This window comes from Meleagris gallopavo, chromosome 4 (genome assembly GCF_000146605.3).
Source record: "Meleagris gallopavo isolate NT-WF06-2002-E0010 breed Aviagen turkey brand Nicholas breeding stock chromosome 4, Turkey_5.1, whole genome shotgun sequence".
Classification (NCBI taxonomy): Eukaryota; Metazoa; Chordata; class Aves; order Galliformes; family Phasianidae; genus Meleagris; species Meleagris gallopavo.
Genome location: NC_015014.2, coordinates 30,448,632 through 30,468,968, shown reverse-complemented (window position 1 = coordinate 30,468,968; position 20,337 = coordinate 30,448,632). Strand labels below are relative to the sequence as shown.

At 41.7% G+C, this 20,337-nt stretch overlaps 1 protein-coding gene across 9 annotated transcripts in view; it reads left to right on the top strand.

Moving 5' to 3' along the window:
* EPHA5 (EPH receptor A5) overlaps positions 1–19,213 on the top strand; it is a 184,616-nt gene extending 165,403 nt beyond the window's left edge. For 7 of the 9 annotated variants that reach the window (XM_019614695.2, XM_010709893.3, XM_031553074.1 and 4 more), the window contains 3 exons: positions 3,845–4,038; positions 7,051–7,206; positions 16,003–19,213. In XM_019614695.2, coding sequence (XP_019470240.1) covers positions 3,845–4,038; positions 7,051–7,206; positions 16,003–16,108 — 456 coding nt within the window. In that variant the 3' untranslated portion in view covers positions 16,109–19,213. Of the gene's footprint in view, positions 1–3,844; positions 4,039–7,050; positions 7,207–11,348; positions 11,529–16,002 lie in introns of those variants that run through there. The other 2 variants (XM_010709892.3, XM_010709891.3) reach the window with 1 other exon arrangement.
* The last annotated feature ends 1,124 nt before the right edge of the window (positions 19,214–20,337 follow it).

Sequence of the window (20,337 nt, the reverse complement as noted above, 5' to 3'; positions counted from 1 at the left end):
AATTAAGCCTGAATTTGCCAGATTTTCCTGGGCTGCTCCTTCCTATTCACATCTCTGAGAAATATGAGATCTGGAAGTCTCAAGATGCCATCTAGTCCATGAGGCAGGGGGCACCATGCAGCAGCACATCAGGCCCAGAGCAACTCTGTGATGGAGGAAAATGCAGCCATTCTGCATATGGCAAAGAGCCCTTCCTCATCACTCCTGCTTTGATCCTGCATCCCAGCCACCTGGGGAGGTGCTGCCACTGGCTGAGTGGGCAAATGGCCTTGCTCTGCCATGAGCTTCCTCAGTCACAAGCACAACACCTCATGTTTCATCCTTTTCTTCCTACATATATGTATTTTAATTCATTTTGAGCAGTGTCTCTGTCCCTTTGACATTCTGCTGTTTTGCTGGCAGCAGAGGCTGAGCTGTCTGTGTCTCCTCTGTTTTGCCTGTGTGCCTCTGCCATCGGTGAAAGTGACTGCCTGTCATGCTTTCTCGTCTTGACTGCTCACCTCCAGCCCAGGCAAGAAAACAAGTGGTGCCTTTGAGATGGTAACACTGCGCTGCTTGCCAGGGGGACAGGTGTTGTTTGGCATGAATGCCCCGCCGCTTCTACACCACTGAGGTTGTCATGTTCGTAGGGAGTTTGGTAAAGCAGCATGTATCTACACAGAGATTTATCTCAATCAAATACAAAGGCTTTCTTCTGTACCCTGGATGGAGAATGCAGTAATTTAAGCCGAGCTTTTTCAGTCACACTAAGCACTCTAACTATCTAATGCTGATGCACCAGTGTAGTACAGATGTTCAGTAAACGTCAGCCTGAGATTCAGGCTGGTGCCAGTGAAATAATGCTCTGTGGCCAGGGGAATCCCTTGTCAGGTTAGCAACACTGTCAGCACCCACAATTTGCAGAACTGTTGAATTAAAATAAATACCACCTTGTCCATCCTCTGGGGAAAGGGTGAATTTCACACCTGGGGAGAGTTGGCTGGGGAAGCGCTTTCTTTGACAGTAGGAAGCGGAACACTGGTGAGATGTTCATGAGCATCAGTTCCTGATCAGGCTTTGTTTGGGTTCTTTTTCTCCCTGTAGTATGTGCAGACAGTTAATGCCTCAATGGTGGCAGTCTAGAAAATTTAACTCAGTGCTGTGGCAGAAAAATATTTCTCCTTGTATTTATTCCTCCTTCTTTCATCCCCTAAAGGCCCATTGTCTTTCTTTTTTCTTCCCCTGCTTGTGTTGGCAGAAGAATCATCAGTGTTAGATGTAGCATTGGTGGAGGTCTGGTGAGCTCTGCTCACATGAATTTCAGACTCCACTGCACAAGAGTTTTTTGTGTGGTTTATAATTAAAGCATATTATATGCAGGCGCAGTCAGCAGTGAGCAAAACAGTTCTCACCATGTTTCAGCCAGGCTGGTTTCCCCTGTGGTAGAGGGGGTGCAGTGCCACAAAGCAGGCAGTGTTGTAACTTCAGTGCTACAAAAGTTTTAAAGTCATGCTGATGACTGCATGGCTTTCTAAAAATAAGTTTTTAAACCACAAGAGAAGGCTTCGTACAGGAATCGAGGGGAATTTTGTGACCTGTTTTAGGATGGTAAGTTAAATGATCGTAGTGGTTGCTTTTTAGTCTTCACAGTAGCAGTTTTGTGAAAACGGTGAACTATGAATGCTACTTGGTTTACTGGAATAGACTATCTCAGGTTTTCACTTTCCAAAAATCCCTGGTGCCATCACCTCATCCTTAAATGCATAATGCTTCTCCAGAAAAGGTAAGGGGACAAACATGTCTCCCCATGTATGCAAGTTTTAGCTCTTCAAGTCTTAAAAAGCAGTACTTACCCATGAACAAAATGGCAAATCTGCCTTTTTTTTTTTCCTAAGTATTGCAGTTGCTCCAAGTGACTTAGTCTTCATTGCATCATTCTTTTGCTCCTGTTACAGTCAGACCCTGAAGGCACCTTCAGATGCAAGAGCAGAGTTCAGCTCCTAGCCCTTGCAGTATTTTGATACCATTTACATTGTATCACCAGAACGAATGACATCCTGTAAATTGAGTTAATGCTATTGATTGTGATGTTACTGCCTGGAATATAAAACATGCATAACCCCATTGCAGATGTAGTTCAGATATTGTGAGCTGGTGCCAGATGGTCTGCTACCTGTCCTGCTACTATTTTCTTTCTGCTACAGCTGGAAGATAATCCATTATTGTTATAAATACAGCAAATAATGTTCTCATGGCTGTGCCACACAGAGACTTTTTATAAGGCAGTTGTAAATCCGGGGTCAGGGGCCAGGGACCAGCTGAAATGCATGAAGTGAAGAATAGACAATGCAGATAGTGCAGTATGGTGAGCCTGGTGTTTGATGCTGTGAGCAAAAGCCAATATAATAGTCCAGCAGAAGACAAGATAATTTTATAGACAAAGGTTGGGTGGAGAGCAGTGCAACTGCTCCACCCACAGATGAAATCTTAGATAAGCCTCTGTTAGAGCACAGGATTGCAGGTGTTGTGGACCAGATATTCAGACGGCTCAGTATCCTTTGAGAAGACTACAAAGCCTCAAAACATTTCTTCTCTACTACATATGTCCTTAGAGGGTTCCAGGTTTCTGCTAATGCTGCTCAGCCAGCCCCGCTCATGCCTGGGACTGTTCCACTTGGCAAAAAGCTCTGTGGTGAAGGATGATTTGAAAATGATGCTTGCGGTCCTAAATTTTGGAGCCTCCAGAAGTGCAGTGCTAACCATAGAGCATTTTTTTTAATCACAAGATGTTTTCAAATTGTGAGAGAGTGCCTAGAATGAATGGTATTTGAGGCAGTCCTTGGAGTCAAGCAGTGAAGCGTTGTGGTTTTCCACACAGTATTCACTATCAGCAATAGCTGCTTCCAACTTCTCTTGGGCAGTAAGTCTTGGGAGTAGAGGGTGTGAAGATGGGCTGCTAGGACTCTGCTGACATGGTCGCAGACCCTTGTGGCCTGAAATGAGAGCTGTGTTCTTCTGAATGCTGTTAAGGGTTCAAAATCGGAACTGCTGGGCTAGGAGCCCTGCTGCAAGTCTGTCCAAAATGAGGGAAAACAAGTTGCTTTATTCAATTCTGCCCTCATTTGTTCATTTCTGCCTTTCCAGAGTTCAGGCAGCACATGTGCTTACCACTTGTTTTGGATATAGAACCATAGACGGTTTGTATTTGGAATCAGTGCAACAAACTTCCCCTGTTTTTAATTTACATACTCCTAAGCTGACATTTTAAATTCCTGGCAGAAACGTGGACACAGTAAGAAATGACTAAACCCAGACAGTATTGAATGATATATGAGATGGTTGTTCTGCCTCTGCCTTGAATCCATCCATCAATTAGCATTCAAAGTCTCTTTTGAAATACAGTCAGACTTCTATTACTGTAATACAAATCTGTGGTTGAGCACATGCCTTTTCATTTAAAAAGAAGCCAACATCTGAATAAACAAAATCACTGTACTCCAAGACAATGCCAGAAAGCCCCATAAGCTGCTGTTGGCAGACAAGAACAGTCTCTAGTTTTCTGGTGTGACCTACAGACCTCAGCTGAGCTTTGAACAAGTGCAACCTGAGATCTGACCTTCTGGTTACATTGGATTTCTAGACTCATTTTGCAGTGACTAAAAATCAATTATTCAACCTATGCCATAGACGCAGTGAAAGATAATGGAGTTTACTTGATTTGTCTCCTATATGCAGAGGGTGGGGGATCGGTTGTATGTGAGAGTATTGCTGGACCCAGAGTTCTCTATTTAAACCGATTTATATTCGGGGAAAAAGGTAAGAGGAAGAAAAGCAACACATCAGCCTTGTGTTTTACTTCCCATAGGTGATTAAAGCCGTGGAGGAAGGCTATCGCCTGCCAAGTCCCATGGACTGCCCTGCTGCTCTCTACCAGCTGATGCTTGACTGCTGGCAGAAGGACCGCAACAGCAGGCCCAAGTTTGATGAAATTGTCAGCATGTTGGACAAGCTCATCCGTAACCCAAGCAGCTTGAAGACGTTGGTTAATGCATCGAGCAGGTACAAAATCAGGCCAGAGCCATTTCTCAAAGAAAGATTCTTGTCTGAATACCGATTCCTGGTGTTGAATTTCTCTTTAGCCTACACGCATCTGCAGGTGGATGTTCCTCCAGTTTCATTATGTCCAGGAGAGTTTTCCCAAACCCAACTTTCTCTGTTTAAATTGGCAGGCCAGTCAGCAATTCAGTAACTCTATAAATGTAGCGCCACTGCAGCAAAGAAAATTACTGTGGCCTGCCTTTTAGAAACTGCAGTTTCAGCAGTATTTATAGGTCTATGATAAAGCTACCTGCGCTCTACCCCAAGGTGAGTGAGAGCAAGACTGAGTCTGTGAAGTAGATAGTAAACACTGCTCAAATTATCTGCCTGTTGACTTTATCTTTGTAATACGAATGAGAAAGTCTCTTGGGAATACATTGGATGTGCAAAGCTCATGGATGTCCAAGTGCATCTTCCCAGAAGCATTCCCAGGTGTGTTATCTGCCACCTCCAGTTCCAACAGTTTTTATAATTGTGAGGGGATTTCTGTCGTTCCCAAAGAGTTGTACACAAACAGTTTGCTAAAACCACGTTAAGTGAATGAGGCAGCCAGTCTGCAATTCAGTGTGAATTTCAGCAGCTACACAGCTACAAATAAGGCAAGTATGTGTCAAGAAATAAAACTCCACTTTAGAAAAAAAACGGAGAGATTAATTTTTTTTAGTGAGTTTTGGTAGTGGTCTTTCAATGATACTGGACTCTTGGAGAGGCTTTTGTAATTTCAGTGCAAGCACACAAGTATTACTTCTGAGCCATCTGTGTTGCTAATCACTCAGTCTCTCGCATGTTCATGTAGGAGTAATGTATATAAATCATTGCTGCTTCGCTGATTGGTGGCCATGGAGCTCCCTTATTAATGCTGGAAGAGGCCCATCAGAAAGACTTATTCTCAGAGGACAAAAGAAAAAAAAAAAAAGGATACAACACGTCCCAGTGCATGACATCTCCATCTCATTCTGGAAGAGAAGACACATGAAAACTTTACATAGTTTCATTTTTAAATACAAAATAGATCTGATTGTTCATGCTATTTCACATGCATCATTAGCCATATGAAGAAGAAATGGAAGAAAGACTCTTATTAGCAATTAGTTGTAATGTTAGCCCCAGCAAACCTGCAGGAACGTGTTTATGATAGCACAAAATGTGATGTTTCTCTTTAATTTTCAGTTCAGAACAGTCATTTTCAAGGCCTGTTACATGGCGATATGTACTGTTATATCAACCTGTTAAGCTAGAAAAGATTAAAATAGGCAGTAAACCATCTCCTTGGGCTGTTAAACACTTTGCTGATATTTTATTCCACTGATAGGCCCTTGCAATTCCAAACTTCTCCTTTTTAAAGGTGCTGTGGGTATATTCTGTGTGTATGGAGTATGTGAACAGCCAGGCTTTGGGGCTGTGTTTCTATAATCATAGATTTCCATGCCCGGACCATAGTAATTCCAAATGAATCATAATTTCGAAGTGCAGCAGCTGTAAAGGATTTTTTTTAATATATGTAATGTATTCTTTATGGAAATTCTCATTAATGCAAATAAGGGAGGAAGTCACTCTCTACATTACAGTGCATGCATATCAGTAGGTGCCTCCTGACATTAGTGTTGAAAATCCACTTCTCATTATGATTACTTAGGAGTTTTGAATTCCTCATGTGTATAAAATGTTATGGGAAGCCATTATGCTCTTGGTACTGCAAGCATTCACATTTTATTGGACCCTTCAGCATTGCTATTAAATAAACAAATAATACTAATGTGATCATAAAATATATGAAGATTCCTGAAGTGCTATAACAATATAAAATCTTAGCTCTCCTTTGAGTTGAAAATCTTTCAAGCATAATTCTCACAGTCAGAGGCTGACCCAGCAAATGTTTTTACCTGTGGGTAATAATCTTTATGCAAGGCTTATGTTAACTGTGCGTCTTGGTTTACAAAACGCGAGAAATCTGGTTGCTTTCCTGGCTGACCTTGAACAAGTCTCTTTGTGCTCTGCGCATCATCAGTAACGTGGTGGGCCTGCTCGAAACACAGGTTATTTGTGCCAGGTTTTAGAGTGGCGAAGGGTTGTTATTTGCCTGAATTGCTTCTTCTGTGCATGACATAACCGAGCAGGTAGCAGTTGCTGCACAGAAGTCTGAGTGAGGCTGCAGGAGCCAGGATTCTCACTCTGGTTTCAGGACTAAACGTGAGCCTCGCCAGGAGGCTGAGGCATGGTTGGAGCATTGCTGCTCTCTGCAGGGCTTCTTGGATGCTGCCTGCATACAAAATCCTGGCCTGACTCTGCGGGAGCAGCCCTTGAAGTGTTAACAGCAGCCTGCTGCTGATGGCTGCTGCTGGGAAATGTAATTTGGGTTTCGGTTTCCAGTCTCTGGGTTGTTTTAAGTTAATTATGAGCTTTAAAGAAAGAGGAGAAAAACAGAGCAGGAAGAGTGAAACTGAAGACCTTGAAGTGAGAGTGACAGGGAGAGCACTGTGGAAAAGGAGCCTGCTTGTGAGTGAGAGGTAACGGGGATGGACACTAATCTGCTCCTCTGTCGAAGCAGATACTTCCCACTTGCAGTGTGCAGCAGCAATGGCAGCAACTCAAAAGGAGGTGAGGTTACAGGTGAAACTGTGGTCCATACGTTGTGAAGTCTTGCCTAACTAATTCTTCATGATCTTTTCATTCTGCTGACTAAGATGGTTGGTACTTTCGAAAGCTTTTACGCTACTCTTTCTGAAAACTAAGATAAAACTGAAAACTTCGGGAAATCCCACACAGAGCTCAAAAAGCATGTGGTTCTCTCCTCCTCATTTACGTTGCACCTGTAAAGTCAACAACTTCCAATGAGTCAGAAAAATTACAGCTCCACAGGAGGAATTTGGGATTCAGCAATTACTCAAAATGCCACAGAAGAGCAATTGTGTCATGTTGGGTACATCTTGATACTGATTCTTTTTGCTTCTCTGTCTTTCGTTTTGTCTTTAGAGTATCAAATTTGTTGGTAGAACACAGTCCAGTGGGGAGCGGTGCCTACAGGTCAGTGGGTGAGTGGCTGGAAGCCATCAAAATGGGCCGATACACCGAGATTTTCATGGAGAATGGATACAGCTCAATGGATTCCGTGGCTCAGGTGACCCTGGAGTGAGTAGTTTCCAGATCATTTTCACCTCTTGTACTGCAGCTGGGGAGGGAAACAAACTTCAAAAATATGTAGAGAGGAGACTGAAGAAAAGAAACCATTTCCCTTTGTTTGCAGTCATCAGTTTCTCTTTTAGCATCTGTATTGATGATAACAAGTGCAGACGAGACTAAAACTTACTGTCACTATGCTGGCAAGCCAGTACCTTGGCATCTTTACTCCCAGAAATTAATGCTTGAGTTTGAATAATTGACAAGCTGTCCTCTCATCATAGCAGCAGTTTATTACTCAGGGTTATCAACAAATAAGAAAAAATATGCATACTAGTAAATGCATAGGAGATAGAGGCCCTTCTGAAGTATACTGGCTTTACACTGCATTAGCTGCTTGAAGAGTTGATCCAGATGTAGCTAACTGCACAGTCAAGCCTAGTAAAGCATGGAAGTAGTTTTCAACGTTCCTGCAATAGAAATAGGAGTAGGGACAGCCGATGCCAACTGAATACCATCGACAAACTAGTGGCTCTAGTGAACAGGTCCCTGGCCAAGACTCTTCCTCCTGCGTGCGCTGTTGGTTTTTGCACCTGGATATGTCTGCGGTCAGGGTGACAGCATTGAAACGATTTGATAAATGCCTCAAGGCTGCTGGTTTGCTCTGCTCCACCTTTAATTGCTGGTCTTGTGTAATTGTCTGTTGTTTCGTCCTGACACTTAATCAAACTTGCCCCAAAGCCTGCCTTTGCGACTGGATTAACTTGAGCTTAGGTTGTTGCAGACACTGGGGCAGAATGGCAAAGATTATGCTCCATCCTTGGTGCTTCTTTGGAAGAGGTAGTGAGTCTTCTGACCACATGCAGATCACCAGTGCACTGGCAGAATCAGTGCAGAGGATTAGGAACAAAACAGAAAAAATCCCAGTACCCTACAGAACCACAGCATTTTTCCTGTCTGCCACAGGGCTTGCTGTGGAGCTCACCCTTCAGGCTGACTTCCTTTGCACATGTTGCAGGTTGCTACCACTCCCATACAGTTCAGTTTCAGTTTAATCGGACAAGTCGCGTATGGATGGAGTGCAAAAATATCTCTCCTCTCCCTGATTTTATTTAGTTCATCCACTTGACCAGTATTTGTCCCTTACTCCTGGACTAATCCAGCCTAATTTGCGTGAACCCCCAAGTGAGAAACTAAGTCTTTTCTAGTGACTAAGAAACCAGGGTCCTTAGATTTCTTCTTAGTTCCTTTTTTGGATTCCTGGGACTATTATATGCATTTGGTACTCCATTTGGACCCATCTGCACACCTTGACTGAGGTCCATTGCCAAAGCAGACAGGAAGATCTAGCCAGAGGATGGTGATGAGGATAGGAAGAGGTAGTAACGTAAGAGAAAAGCAAAAGGGGAGCATTCCTCTCTTATGTGACACCTTAATCTTAGAATCAAAGGAAGTCCTAGTAGAATCTGCAGAATGTCTGAAATACATCATAGGCTTCTTGCTGTTTGGCTGTATTAGTCATACCAAAGAACAAAATTAAGTTTCACAAAAACTTCCCATTTGTTCCTTTTTAGAACTTCATGTAATTTCAAGTGTTCTGAAAGAAATGCTTAGCTCAAAAGTGAAAGGCTTTGATTTGATCAGAGAAAATGTTGAGTACAACTCTAAATCAGGGGTATTTTTGCCACCTATGTAGCTTTATACGGTCTTAGCATTCCTCTTCTTAGCACACTGATAAAACTACTGCTAACCTCATCTTTTGGAGGAATGACTGCATCTCCCCCAAATCACTTAAAGTGAAGTGCATTGTGATATGATAAATAAGTATTTCCTGGGTTGCACATCTGTGATTTATAAATAATAGAAGGGACTATACAGCTGTGCCAGATTTCTACCTTTTTCTTGGGTGTAGTAGTTCAGATTGTGAAATGATCTGTTCAATTTGACTTTAAAATTCCTCTATATTTACTGTTCGGTATTTCAAAAATTTCAAAAGTAATACCCCTTAAGTCTTTTCAGGCTGCCCCAAAGGTATTTCGAAATGGTTCTTCAGATTGACAGTGAGTCAGGAAATTCATTTTCTGTATAGTTCTAGCCAAAAAAGGCAAGTTGTTTAAGTATCATTATAGCTGTCAGAGATGCTGGAACCTCACCAGCTGCAAACTGTATCTAAACCCCTTCCACAGGGTCCCAGGATGTTCTCTGTAGCACAAATGTCATTTTGCTCTGGTCCTTTACTGGTCCCCACAGAAGATGACACATTCTGAGCTTCAGCCTTCTTCCAGCTTTTACAGCAGTAGAGTAATACAGAAGAGCTGATGTTTGGGAGCCTTGGGGGATTTTTTTTGAAGATGAAAGTAGACATCTTATTAATCCATCTTGCATTTCACTGACTCACTTCTCTTGAAAATGAAAAAGGCAAGAAATTGAAAAGCTCCAACCTCATGTATTAGGCGAGGTGCTGCATGAAGCAGTCTTGTGGGAAACAAAACTGTGCATGAAGGTGTATCCTATAGGTAGCTCTGTTGGCTGTATTCTGGCTAGTTTAATGCTAGGTAATACAAGAAAGGCATCATTGGGTCCCCAGTGTTTAGCCTGGATTTGTTCATCCTCATAAGGCTGAAAACAAACCCTGAGACTGTTGGTGTGGCCATCACCAGCTTATCTGATCATACTGTGAAGAACATGCATAAACTACTATTTTGCCTCCTAAAATGGTTGTGAAGCTCCTTTCATGTGCAGCTTCACCACACTTTATATAAAAAAGCATCACTGCACCACATAACTCCATCAGATTCCTACCTGGCAAATACAGATAAGTTCTGCTGGTATCAAGGTAATTATATCAACTTTTCAAAATTGGCTCCAGCTAGCTAGTTTTCCATGCTAGTGAGTAATACCCCACCCCCAGCTGCCTTGAGATGCGTAAGTCAGGCTTGGTTCTTGAACACACATGTACCTTTGCATTGCAATTATGGCTTAGTGAAGATATCTTGACCCCATTTGAGTCTATTTAGGGGAAAACTGTGGAAGGTTCATTAAAAGCTAACAAGCCATCCAAATCAAGACGTCTGTGATTACTCTCAGACATAGTGAAAAAAAAAGACAGAAGACCTGACTCTCAGCTACTAAAAAAGGAGAAACCACCTTAGACTTCAGGGACATCAGGAGAATGCTATCCCATACTTAAGAGCTGAACCGTGTGCTCTGATGTAAACTGGCAGATTGCCTTTGAAATCAACAAAGTAAGGGAGAGAAATGTTGGTTTCTGTGGGGGCTCAAATGAAAGCTTCATGTGTTCTCCAGAGATGCTATGGGGAAAAAATAAACATTGGAACAAGCAAAGTTCTTTAAAGGTTAATATATTTGGGGTTTTGTTGTTTCTGGAGGTTTTAATTTATCTCCCCGTGAGAGGAAACAACAAAACATTTTGTACTCTGCAAATGAGAATTCAGTCTAAATGTTCCTTGTTTGTTTGTTGTTTTTTTGTTGTTTTTTTTTTTTTTTAATAGAGGCAACTGTTCAGAGCTGGGACTTGGGGGGATCAGGTGAAAAGAACGTGTGAACATTTGCAACTAGCTTTCTTTCCCCGAATGACATGAGTAAAAGATTCTTTATAATTTAAGAGGTTGCCTTCAAATACCATCCAAAATGATATTCCTCAAATTTAAACTGCTTAGGAAATACATGGAAATTAGGTGAAGAAGGGAGAAGTGATTAATCACCGCCAGAAAACACTGAAAAAATACGATGAATGTAAAGAATTCCTAAAATCTCCTGGGTAAAGCTACTAGTACTGTAAGAGAGGGGATGGCCATAGCATTCTGACAGAACTGGTGTCTGTAGGCGATCAGCTTGTGTCCTCTTCAGGGGACCTGGCTGAGATGGTAGATGTTCAGCACTCTGAAAATCCCACCTAGCATGCAAATCAAAATCCCAGTTACCACCTTGCTTCGTTCAAAGTCATGCTTAATGCATTTATTCCAGAAAAGAATAGTGCTAGTGACAAATTATTGAAGATAAAACTTTTGAAAGCTGTAAAGTGTGAATAATATCGCCCCAAGTCCTGAGCTCTGCTTGCTTAAGCAAAGACCTGAAAATGTATGTTTTCAAACAAAGAGTGATTTCTACATTTAGCTCTAATTCTTGCAAAGGGATGAATCACCTTGTGAAAAGTGGAGCCTCACCCTCCACCCCCTCTTTCCAACTGGATATCAGACTTGAAGGAAACCTTTCCAGTGGACCAGACCTGCTCTTTAAACTTGTGGACCACCTAGTGACTTTGAGTGTGTCTGGAGCTCTTTCAATCCACTGCAAGATTAACTTTACCAGGACAATACTCAAGAATAGATAGATCCATGACATGAGTTTCAGTCTGATATTTGACTGGACCAATTACTAACAAATTGTGGACTGCATACTTACACCTTTTGAAAGATCTGTGCTCACCGAATCTCAGGACACCCTGTTGTTTGTTATTAGATGAAGAACTCTGAATATTTGTAATAATATGTGATGTGTTGCTTTGCATTGTATTTTTTTCTTATAAAATAAAATAAATTATTTATTAAAAGTTATACTGGATGAAGAACATTTAAGAGTTCACCTGCTCTAGATGCTTATTCTTAACCTAAAATCTCAGTTCTGGATAGTGATAGTGCATACACTTGTGAACAAACCCATTCTCAAGTCATAATCAAATAGGATGGGAGTAACGAATAAGAGCAGATGAACTCTTAAAAGAAGAAAGATCCTAATCTCGTGCAAAGGTCCCTTGCAAGTGGATTCCTCTCTCCCTAGTGTCTTCTAAAGGTCTTTGAGGTTATTCTTTCCCCTCTTTCAAACTGACAGCTAACTCTGTGAGTAGTGTCAGTCTGCATGGGCCAGTGTAGAACTGCACTGTGTGAAGGAGAGTGCTGCAATATGGCCGGGGTGGGAGATGAAATGCAAAGTAATCTCTGGTAGGCTGATGGCTTTCAGCCATGGAGATATTTCAGGAACCTGGCCCTTTTGGTTGCATGAGTAATGGAGTGGTGAGGAGTGTTGTATTTTATGTGGCAATCCAGTCCTAGTCTACACTGTGTTTGACAAATTGGTCCATGGTGTATAAGTAGTTCTATTTGTAAATAAAATGTTTTAAATATATTTCTTACAATGCGAAGACCATGAATTCAACCATTTTAAATGGAGGATATTGCATTGAAGGGAGTACTGTATTGTCACTGGCACTTTGCAGCCAGACTTTCATGTAAGGCCATGGTAAGAGCATGGCAAGTGTGCAGCTGCTTACAGGCTGTTTGGAACGGGCCGACACCTATTTTCCCCTTTATTTCCTTGGCTTTCTGGTTAACTTAAGTTGCCCTCGTAGTACTGTGTCAGCATGTGATTTGAATTCCTGTGTATTTCCATTTTCCAAATTACATGAAAGAAAGAAATGAGAAGGGGGAACTTACTCCTGAAGCAGGACTGAAAGTTGTCTTGTTGCTGCAAGTCGAGTATTTGGAAGCAGGGAGACCTGTTTCATATGACACATGGGTGCTCCTATCTTCATAGCCTCAAGAAATACCCATGCAGCTGCCACATCAGTGCACACAAACCCAGCACCTGGGGTAGAGTCATTTGCATGGCAAGGTGTAGCCTGGATGCTGCAAGTGCCATTTGCAAGGTCTCAGATGTGCCTTTTCTTGCAGGGAATTGCACTTTTCCTGTCTCCCCCCAGATATTTGCAGAGCCCGTGAAGATATGCTTCCATACATCTCTGGGAAGCTAAGCCCAGTGAAATTGCCAATTAACTGTGGAAAAATGGAACAACGAGCTCTGGATTGAATTTTTAGGACAGTTGTGTTGCAGCCCTTCGGCAAAGAAATCTATTTTGTCCCCATACTGGCTGTTACGTTCCCCCAATTTTGTTTAAAATTGGCTTCTGTCTTCCACTGCTTTTAGTCCAGTGCTTTGATGCTGGATGTATGGAAGGCTGCAACAGGGTGCAAGTCACACTTGAAAAAGGGAATTAAAGCTCCTGCATTCTTGAGGCTTTTTTTTTTATTTATTTTTCCCCCCTCAAAAGTTTTGTTGCTGGCGTTGCAAAGTGTAAGGTGGCTTTTGAATAAAGCTGACAATTTTATATTTGGTGAGCATGTGGCTCAGGAGCTATTGTCTGGATTAGGCTTTTGGTCAGTCTTTGCAGAGCTAAAAGACCATACAGCACTTTTCCCCTCTCTGAGGAGTCCCCACACTTTTGACCAGTAGCTCCACATTCAGGAGTATTCAATAGTCAAAAAAATAGATTAGATCCCCTGGTGAGCAACTAATGGATTGAAACTAGAAACTCATTTTTCTTCTCTCTGTCTGTGCCTCTCTTAAATCAATGAGGCACTGCTCAAGGATATTGGGTTATGCAGGATGCTATGAGGAAAAAAGACTCTAGTGAGTACCCTGAAAACCTGAAAATGGTGCTTGGATCCTTTTGATGAGGAAGCCTGCTGTTGCACCAGAGAGCATGGACCTTTTCTTACTAGACTGACTGAGTTGTGTATGAAATGCAAATACATACATGCCTTGCTGATAGTTTCAGGCTAGCTTTTCTGCATAACATGCAAGAGCAGAGAGATATTACCAGAAACAGTACATATGTGCAATATGTGTTGCTGGATTTGCAAAAGAGCTCAGTTTGCACTTTTAGATACCTGAAAAAAATAGCTGAACTTTCAAAGAGCACCAGCAGAGCAGCATACAGCAGGGGGGAAGATGGATGTTGGCTCTTCTAAAATTCTGGTCCTACACTGTTTTTTTTTATCTTTGGTGTGAACTTCCAACTGTGCTGTGTACATAAAATAAATTGCATGGAACAATAGTATTACTACATTTTCCTTCATTATTAAGATTGCTTGCTGAACTAGTTTCACAATTCAGTGGAGGTAGAAATGAAAGCATGTCCCCCTGAGAAGTTAGACACCTTTGCAGATGCTGCAGCCTTTTCTTCCAGGTAAGGAGTGTGCTGATGTGTCTCATGGACCTCTGTTACTCCACACCCATTGCGTTGTGATTTCAGAGAGATGCTTCACTGAAAAAGGGTGTGATGATGGAATGTAGTGTTTAGCCTCGAGCAGAAAACCTGGGATTTTCCAAATCAAAAGATTGAAAAGTGTGACAATCCTATGGAGAACAGATCTAGCTTTTGGCTTCAACTGGTTTTTGTGTTAACACATCAACTTTCACTTGGGATTGCTTTTTATTAGAAATGATGTTTTTCTGAAGTGTTCATCTATGTAATTTTTGGATGCGGATGGTTGTATCTACACGGGAGTTTCTGTCCAGAATATAAATCTGCTGAGAGACACCTTGATGGGTTGCTCACATGCATTATGTAATAGCATTCTGGTGTTCATTGCACGCGTCCATCTGCAGTTGTCTGTGCACTGTGGGCCAGGCTTTCCAGTGTGTCTCAGGTGGTAGCTGGGCTCCTGGGAACAGCAGGAGGGACCAGGGAGCTGCAATTCTGTTTGTTTGGTGATCTTATGTCTCGCTAGCTTTCAATGGAGAGCTTTCTCCTAAATGGCTTGTATGTTTCTGCATACTCTCCACAAACTAGTGTCAGGAACACTGGGATTCACACCTTTATTGGCAAAACAGTAGAGCCCTTCTTTGAAAACATCTTATATCAGTCCAGCTGGAAGGTAAAAAACAAGGAGCTCATAATTCCGTGGTGGAAGTCTTCAGATGAAGCATCTTGTCTCCTCTAAGTCAAATTGCTTCCCTAACAATCTATGTCTCATGTTGGAAACATATAGGCACCTGTCTTGATCCTTCTTCCAAATGTCATTCCTTCAATTTCTTGGTTATCAATTTTCTTTAATTCTCTTTAATGAAATCAGTATAATTGCACTTCCATAACCCACTGTGTGGGAGGCACCCCACCTGGTTTTTAGTTGTCATTAAATATAATCACCCAAGGTCCTACTGTAATATCTCCAGGGAGCAACTCATCCCAAACTTTGAATGGGATAAATCATCTTATGGAGGTGGTTCTCTCACAGTTCTCACAGAAACTTGGTGATTAGCTTAATCTAGATACCTACATTTTAGAGAGCTAAATTTCTGAGAAAACAACTGTTCTTCCCAGTCGTATATTACACCCTTGTAATGGCACCCCTGCTAGACAGACTCAACACAAATGCCTTTATCTTTTAGAATTCTCACATGCAAAATAGTCAAGCCTGGGTATACAGCAAGATTCGCAAAGGCCCAGAGGGGAGCCGTGTTACGAATTCATATAGACTTCAGGAGGTCATAATGGTGGTGCTGTGCTTGAGGCTTTTGCCGTTCAGCTCTCTCTAGGAGCAGGCTATAGGATTGTGATTTGTGTATCTTTGGCTTTGCCTCATCTGAAGAGGAAGGAAGTGTGGATTGATCTTACTCCTCGCTGCTCGTATCCAAGATCAAATACCAATCTCTCCCAGGAGAAGAGGAAACTGCAACACACATTTTCTTACGCAGGTTTTCTCTTGGAATAGGACTTCATACATGTAGTGGAGTCCCTTGCTGAAGCCAATGCTAACACCTTGCTGTCAAGCTTTTCCCCTTAGTCACCAAGATGATCTTGGTCAAGCCATGTCACCTCTCTGAGACGTTGTCAGCCATTTAAAAAAATTGGGAAACTTAAAATGTGCCTCCTTATTTAAAGGGCTTTGGGAGCCACAGATGGTAAGAGGTAGGCACTGGCAGCAGCATCGACGCGTGCGGTGCGTAGTGTGTGTGGCGGCATGTGCCTGAACAATCCCTGGAACCAACATCTGCTTTCTCCCACAGGGATTTGAGGCGGCTGGGAGTGACACTTGTTGGTCACCAGAAGAAGATAATGAACAGCCTTCAAGAGATGAAGGTCCAGTTGGTGAATGGGATGGTGCCATTGTAACTTGGTTTTTAAGTCACTTCCTCGAGTGGTTGGTCCTGCACTTTCTATACTAGCTCTGAGATTTATTTTGACTAAAGAAGAAAAAAAGGGAAATTCAGAAATACAGAAATTTCTGTAACTGAAGGACGCTGGCTTCTGCCACAGCATTTATAAAGCAGTGTTTGACTGAAGTTTTCATTTTCTTCCTATTTGTGTCCTCATTTTCATGAAGTAAACGTAACATGCATGGAACATGGAAATGGATCTACTGTACATGAGGTTAACCAATTTCTTGCGCTTCAGCGATGACAACAGCAAGCCTTCCCACCACATGTTGTCTATACATGGGATATATATATATATACATATATATATATATAGCACCTTTATATACTGAATTACAGCAGCAGCACATGTTAATACTTCCAAGGACTTACTTGACTAGAGAAGTTTTGCAGCCATTTGTGGGCTCACACAAGCTGTGGTTTACTGAAGTTTACTTCAAGTCTTACTTGTCTACAGAAGTGTATTGAAGAGCAATATGATTAGATTATTTCTGGATAGATATTTTGTTTTGTAAATTTAAAAAAATGCTGTTACACAGCGTTAAGTTATAGAGACTAGTGTATAAACATGTTGCTTGCTCAATGGCAAATACAATACAGGGTGTATATTTTTTCTCTCTGTGTTACAAAGTTCTTTTAGTTTGCTCTTCTGTGAGGATAATATGTTATGATGTATATACTGTACAGTTTGCTACACATCAGGTACAAGATTGGGGCCTTCTCAATGTTTTGTTCTTTTTCCCTCTTTTGCTTCATTTTGTCTTCTTTTTGTGTTAACCACTATGCTTTGTATTTTTGCTGCTATTTGGTTTGAGCAACATATAAAGCTTTCAGGTGTTTTGATTATATATATGAGGTGGAAGGTGTCTGCTTAAATAAAGAACACCATTCTCCATTGTGGGCTGGGGATGTCCCGAAGAGGAAAAGTAAAATGGGAGTTAAAACATCCAGCTCTCATCATCCCTCAGCAGCATTGCAGCATCTGTTTTCTTTGTGTGTTTGATAATTTGCTCCTGGTGTGCCCCTTCCTGGAAAGAGATGCGCATGGAATCCATCTGCACCAGCGTGTAAACCCAGTATTGTCTCAAGGCAGCCTTTGACCTACTCCCTTGCTTTCCTTGCTGCAAACATGCACCCTTCAAGGCCAAGAGAGAAATCACCACGTGTTGTTAGCTAAAGAAAGGGATTTTGCTGTTCCTCTTCTCCTTATGGGAGTCAAATCCTGGAGGTGCAGTGTGGATGCATCTCCATTACCATCCAGCATGGAGATTTCACAGCATTTTCCAAAACTGTGGCCAGGAAAGTGAGGGAGGAAACTATTTTGGGAACTGCACCGTTCCATATTGTTTTGTGGGTATTTTCAGCTTAGACATCCCTCCACATCCCTTGGGAAAGTTGGACAGTGCAAAACAATGATTCATCTTACAAAAATGGGTACAGACTTGGCCACTGTGGGGCAGAGTAAAAGAGAGCAGCCCAACATGGTCATGGCGTTGGCGTCCCACAGTGAAGATGATCTGTCTGAATCTGACACTGCTTATGTCAGTACTTGGTTGTAAATCTGGGCCAATGTGTACACTGCAATTTGAAGATGATGTTTTCAGGGGGACCCGAAAGCCGCAGTGTGATGCTGAGTCCTCAAAATCTCACCAAGAAACAACTTGGGGCTGTCCTTCTTTAGCTGTAGATGGGAGTAATCAGCGCAGTTAATTCAGTATTCATAGGTTGTTTTGTGAAGCTTTGGTAAAGATAAGGATTAAAGAATTGCTCAGCAGATGGCAAGTGTTTACTGTAGATATATTGCTTCCTTAGAGGTGTTGGATAGCATCTTCCTTGATAATAACATCGACGTATTGACTTATTGTGTTTCCCCTTGTCCCCTGGCAATGCAGAGTAGAGCCTGAACACCACATCTAATGCCAAAAGGCAGCCATTTTCCTTTTCCCCTGCAGAACCATGTTTTGAACACCACTCCAGCTGGTTTTAAAAGTCTTTCTTCAATTTCCTCAAAGCCCTTTGATGAGATTTAATCCAAATAACAGTTTCTAAAGAAAAGGGGTGGGGGAAGGTGTAGAAAGAGAGGATTTGCTGTGGTTTTTTTTTCTTTCTTAGCTGCAAGGCTCGCTTTCTTTCAGCGGGGCTTCTTGATGCAAAAATTTGTCCATTTTAAAACAGCCTGCATGCTTAGTAATGTCCAGTTCTCCTCTGAGAACTGCTCTTTTTCTGAGGCAAAGGCAAGGTCTAAAAGAGCAGAAATAGGTATGTGGGAGGGCAGGAGCACATGCTTGCCACTCTCACCCTACTGCCTTGGATGTTGCTGCTCATCGGAACGTCGAGCTCGCCTGGCAGCACAAGAAACGGGACAGAGCTGAGTTGCACAGTGAGACATAGCCAGGCAGTAGGGAAAGGTCTGACAAACCTTGATTGTGTGATTTCTTATCCTGTTGCTTCATTTTGTCAGCCACCAGGCCACAAAAGGTGGGGGAGAGGGAATCAAGACATAACAATTTCGGCACATAGCAGAGATTTATCAAATAATAAATAGCATTATTAGGGTTGTCAGCAGAGCTGTCTTGGGATTATTTGTGCCTCTCTGCCTGTAGCACTTTGTAAAATAACCCGTAGGAAGACAGAAACAACAACTCGTTTCTTTGGGAAGTATCGTTCGGTTTCCACATGCATCCATCAGCTGCACCGAGAGAGATTTTAGTAGCAAATTTCAGCACTTAGCCTTTCTGCTCATTTTGTTTGGTCGTTCATTTACTGCTGGCTCTGTGTAAGGATTTGGTTTGTTCTTTTTTCCATATTTCTACAAGAAAATCCCATCGCTGTTTGTGGGGTTTTAAAGGCATACACAGTGCTGCTGGGGTGCACCTCATGGAGGTGAGAATGATGTTCCTGATACACTGTAGTAACTGCCAGATACTGGAGCAGTCTTCAGAGTTCTTCAGAGGGGCCTGTGGAAAATGAACTGTTCTTAAACCAGACTGCATCTGTAAATAGGGCACCTACTCTAGGTTCCCTGAATAAATAAATAAATGATCTTTTATATTTATTTCAAGAGCTGTTCGTGCTACAGATTTCTTTACTATAGACTCTGAACTGAAAATAAAGACATTTTAACAAATACGGGCCAAAAGTTACAGCTTCTACTTTCACTCAAATTTCAGAGTTCTGACAATGGAGCTACCAGTGAAGAGAGAACTGCAAGTACTCAGTCTTTGGGGCAACTGGACCATTTATTTGGGCCTCTTAAGCAGATTTAGGGTTATAAAGTAAAGCTCCCTTTTTACTGTGGTGTTTTCGAAGGACTTGGGGGGATCTGGCAGCATCTCTTTGAAACTTTCTGCCTGGCTGCTGCTGTTTTCGTCTACTGAGCCGGGACACCACAAAGCACAAGTAGAAAAACTTGCCTTCAAAAGGAGTAGCAAATGAAAATGCATAGCCTGAAATCAGACATTGTGAATGGATGAATGTATATATTGGTGTGCAGTAGGAGATCACAGTAATATTTTTTTGGTTATGCTCTTTGTAAGCACAGGGGGAGATAAGAGTGCTTGTTAGCTGACCTTGCCAGTTGTGTGCTGGACTTGGAAACCACAATGAGGAGTGGTTTTCATTAATCAGTAAAATCGGAGCTGTAGGTGGATTTCCTGCCTACTGTAAGTCAAAGCAGTTTGCTTTTTCAACTCACCAGTGCTGCTGTTGATACATTGAATACTTTTTTCCAGTACGTTTTGCTGCTAATTGCGAGGAAGTATTTCAAAGGGCTTGCGAGGTGAAGAGGCTCTTTTCAAAACAGTTTTTCATCTCGGGAGAAGGAAGTCACCCCAAGCATGGCTTGTTTAGACTGACCTCCATTCATTGTTTATTTATCATTTGGCTAAATTACCTAACCTTAAAAAGGAAGATGATTTTTTTAAAGTTTTTTTTTTAAAAGGTTTTTTTTTTTTAAAGTTTTTTTTTTTTTTAAAGTTTTTTTTTTTAACGTTTTTTACCTTTTTAACCTTAACTTAAACTTTAAAACGTTAAACGTAAACGTAAACGAAAAGGAAAACGAAAATATTAACAGCAAGAAGAACAAAAAGTGAAGGTAAAAAAAAAAAAAAGTTGTCTATTCAGTATTGAATATAAAAATGTAGAATTCCCAGTTGTCAAGAAATTGTGACTCCTTGGACTGCTGTA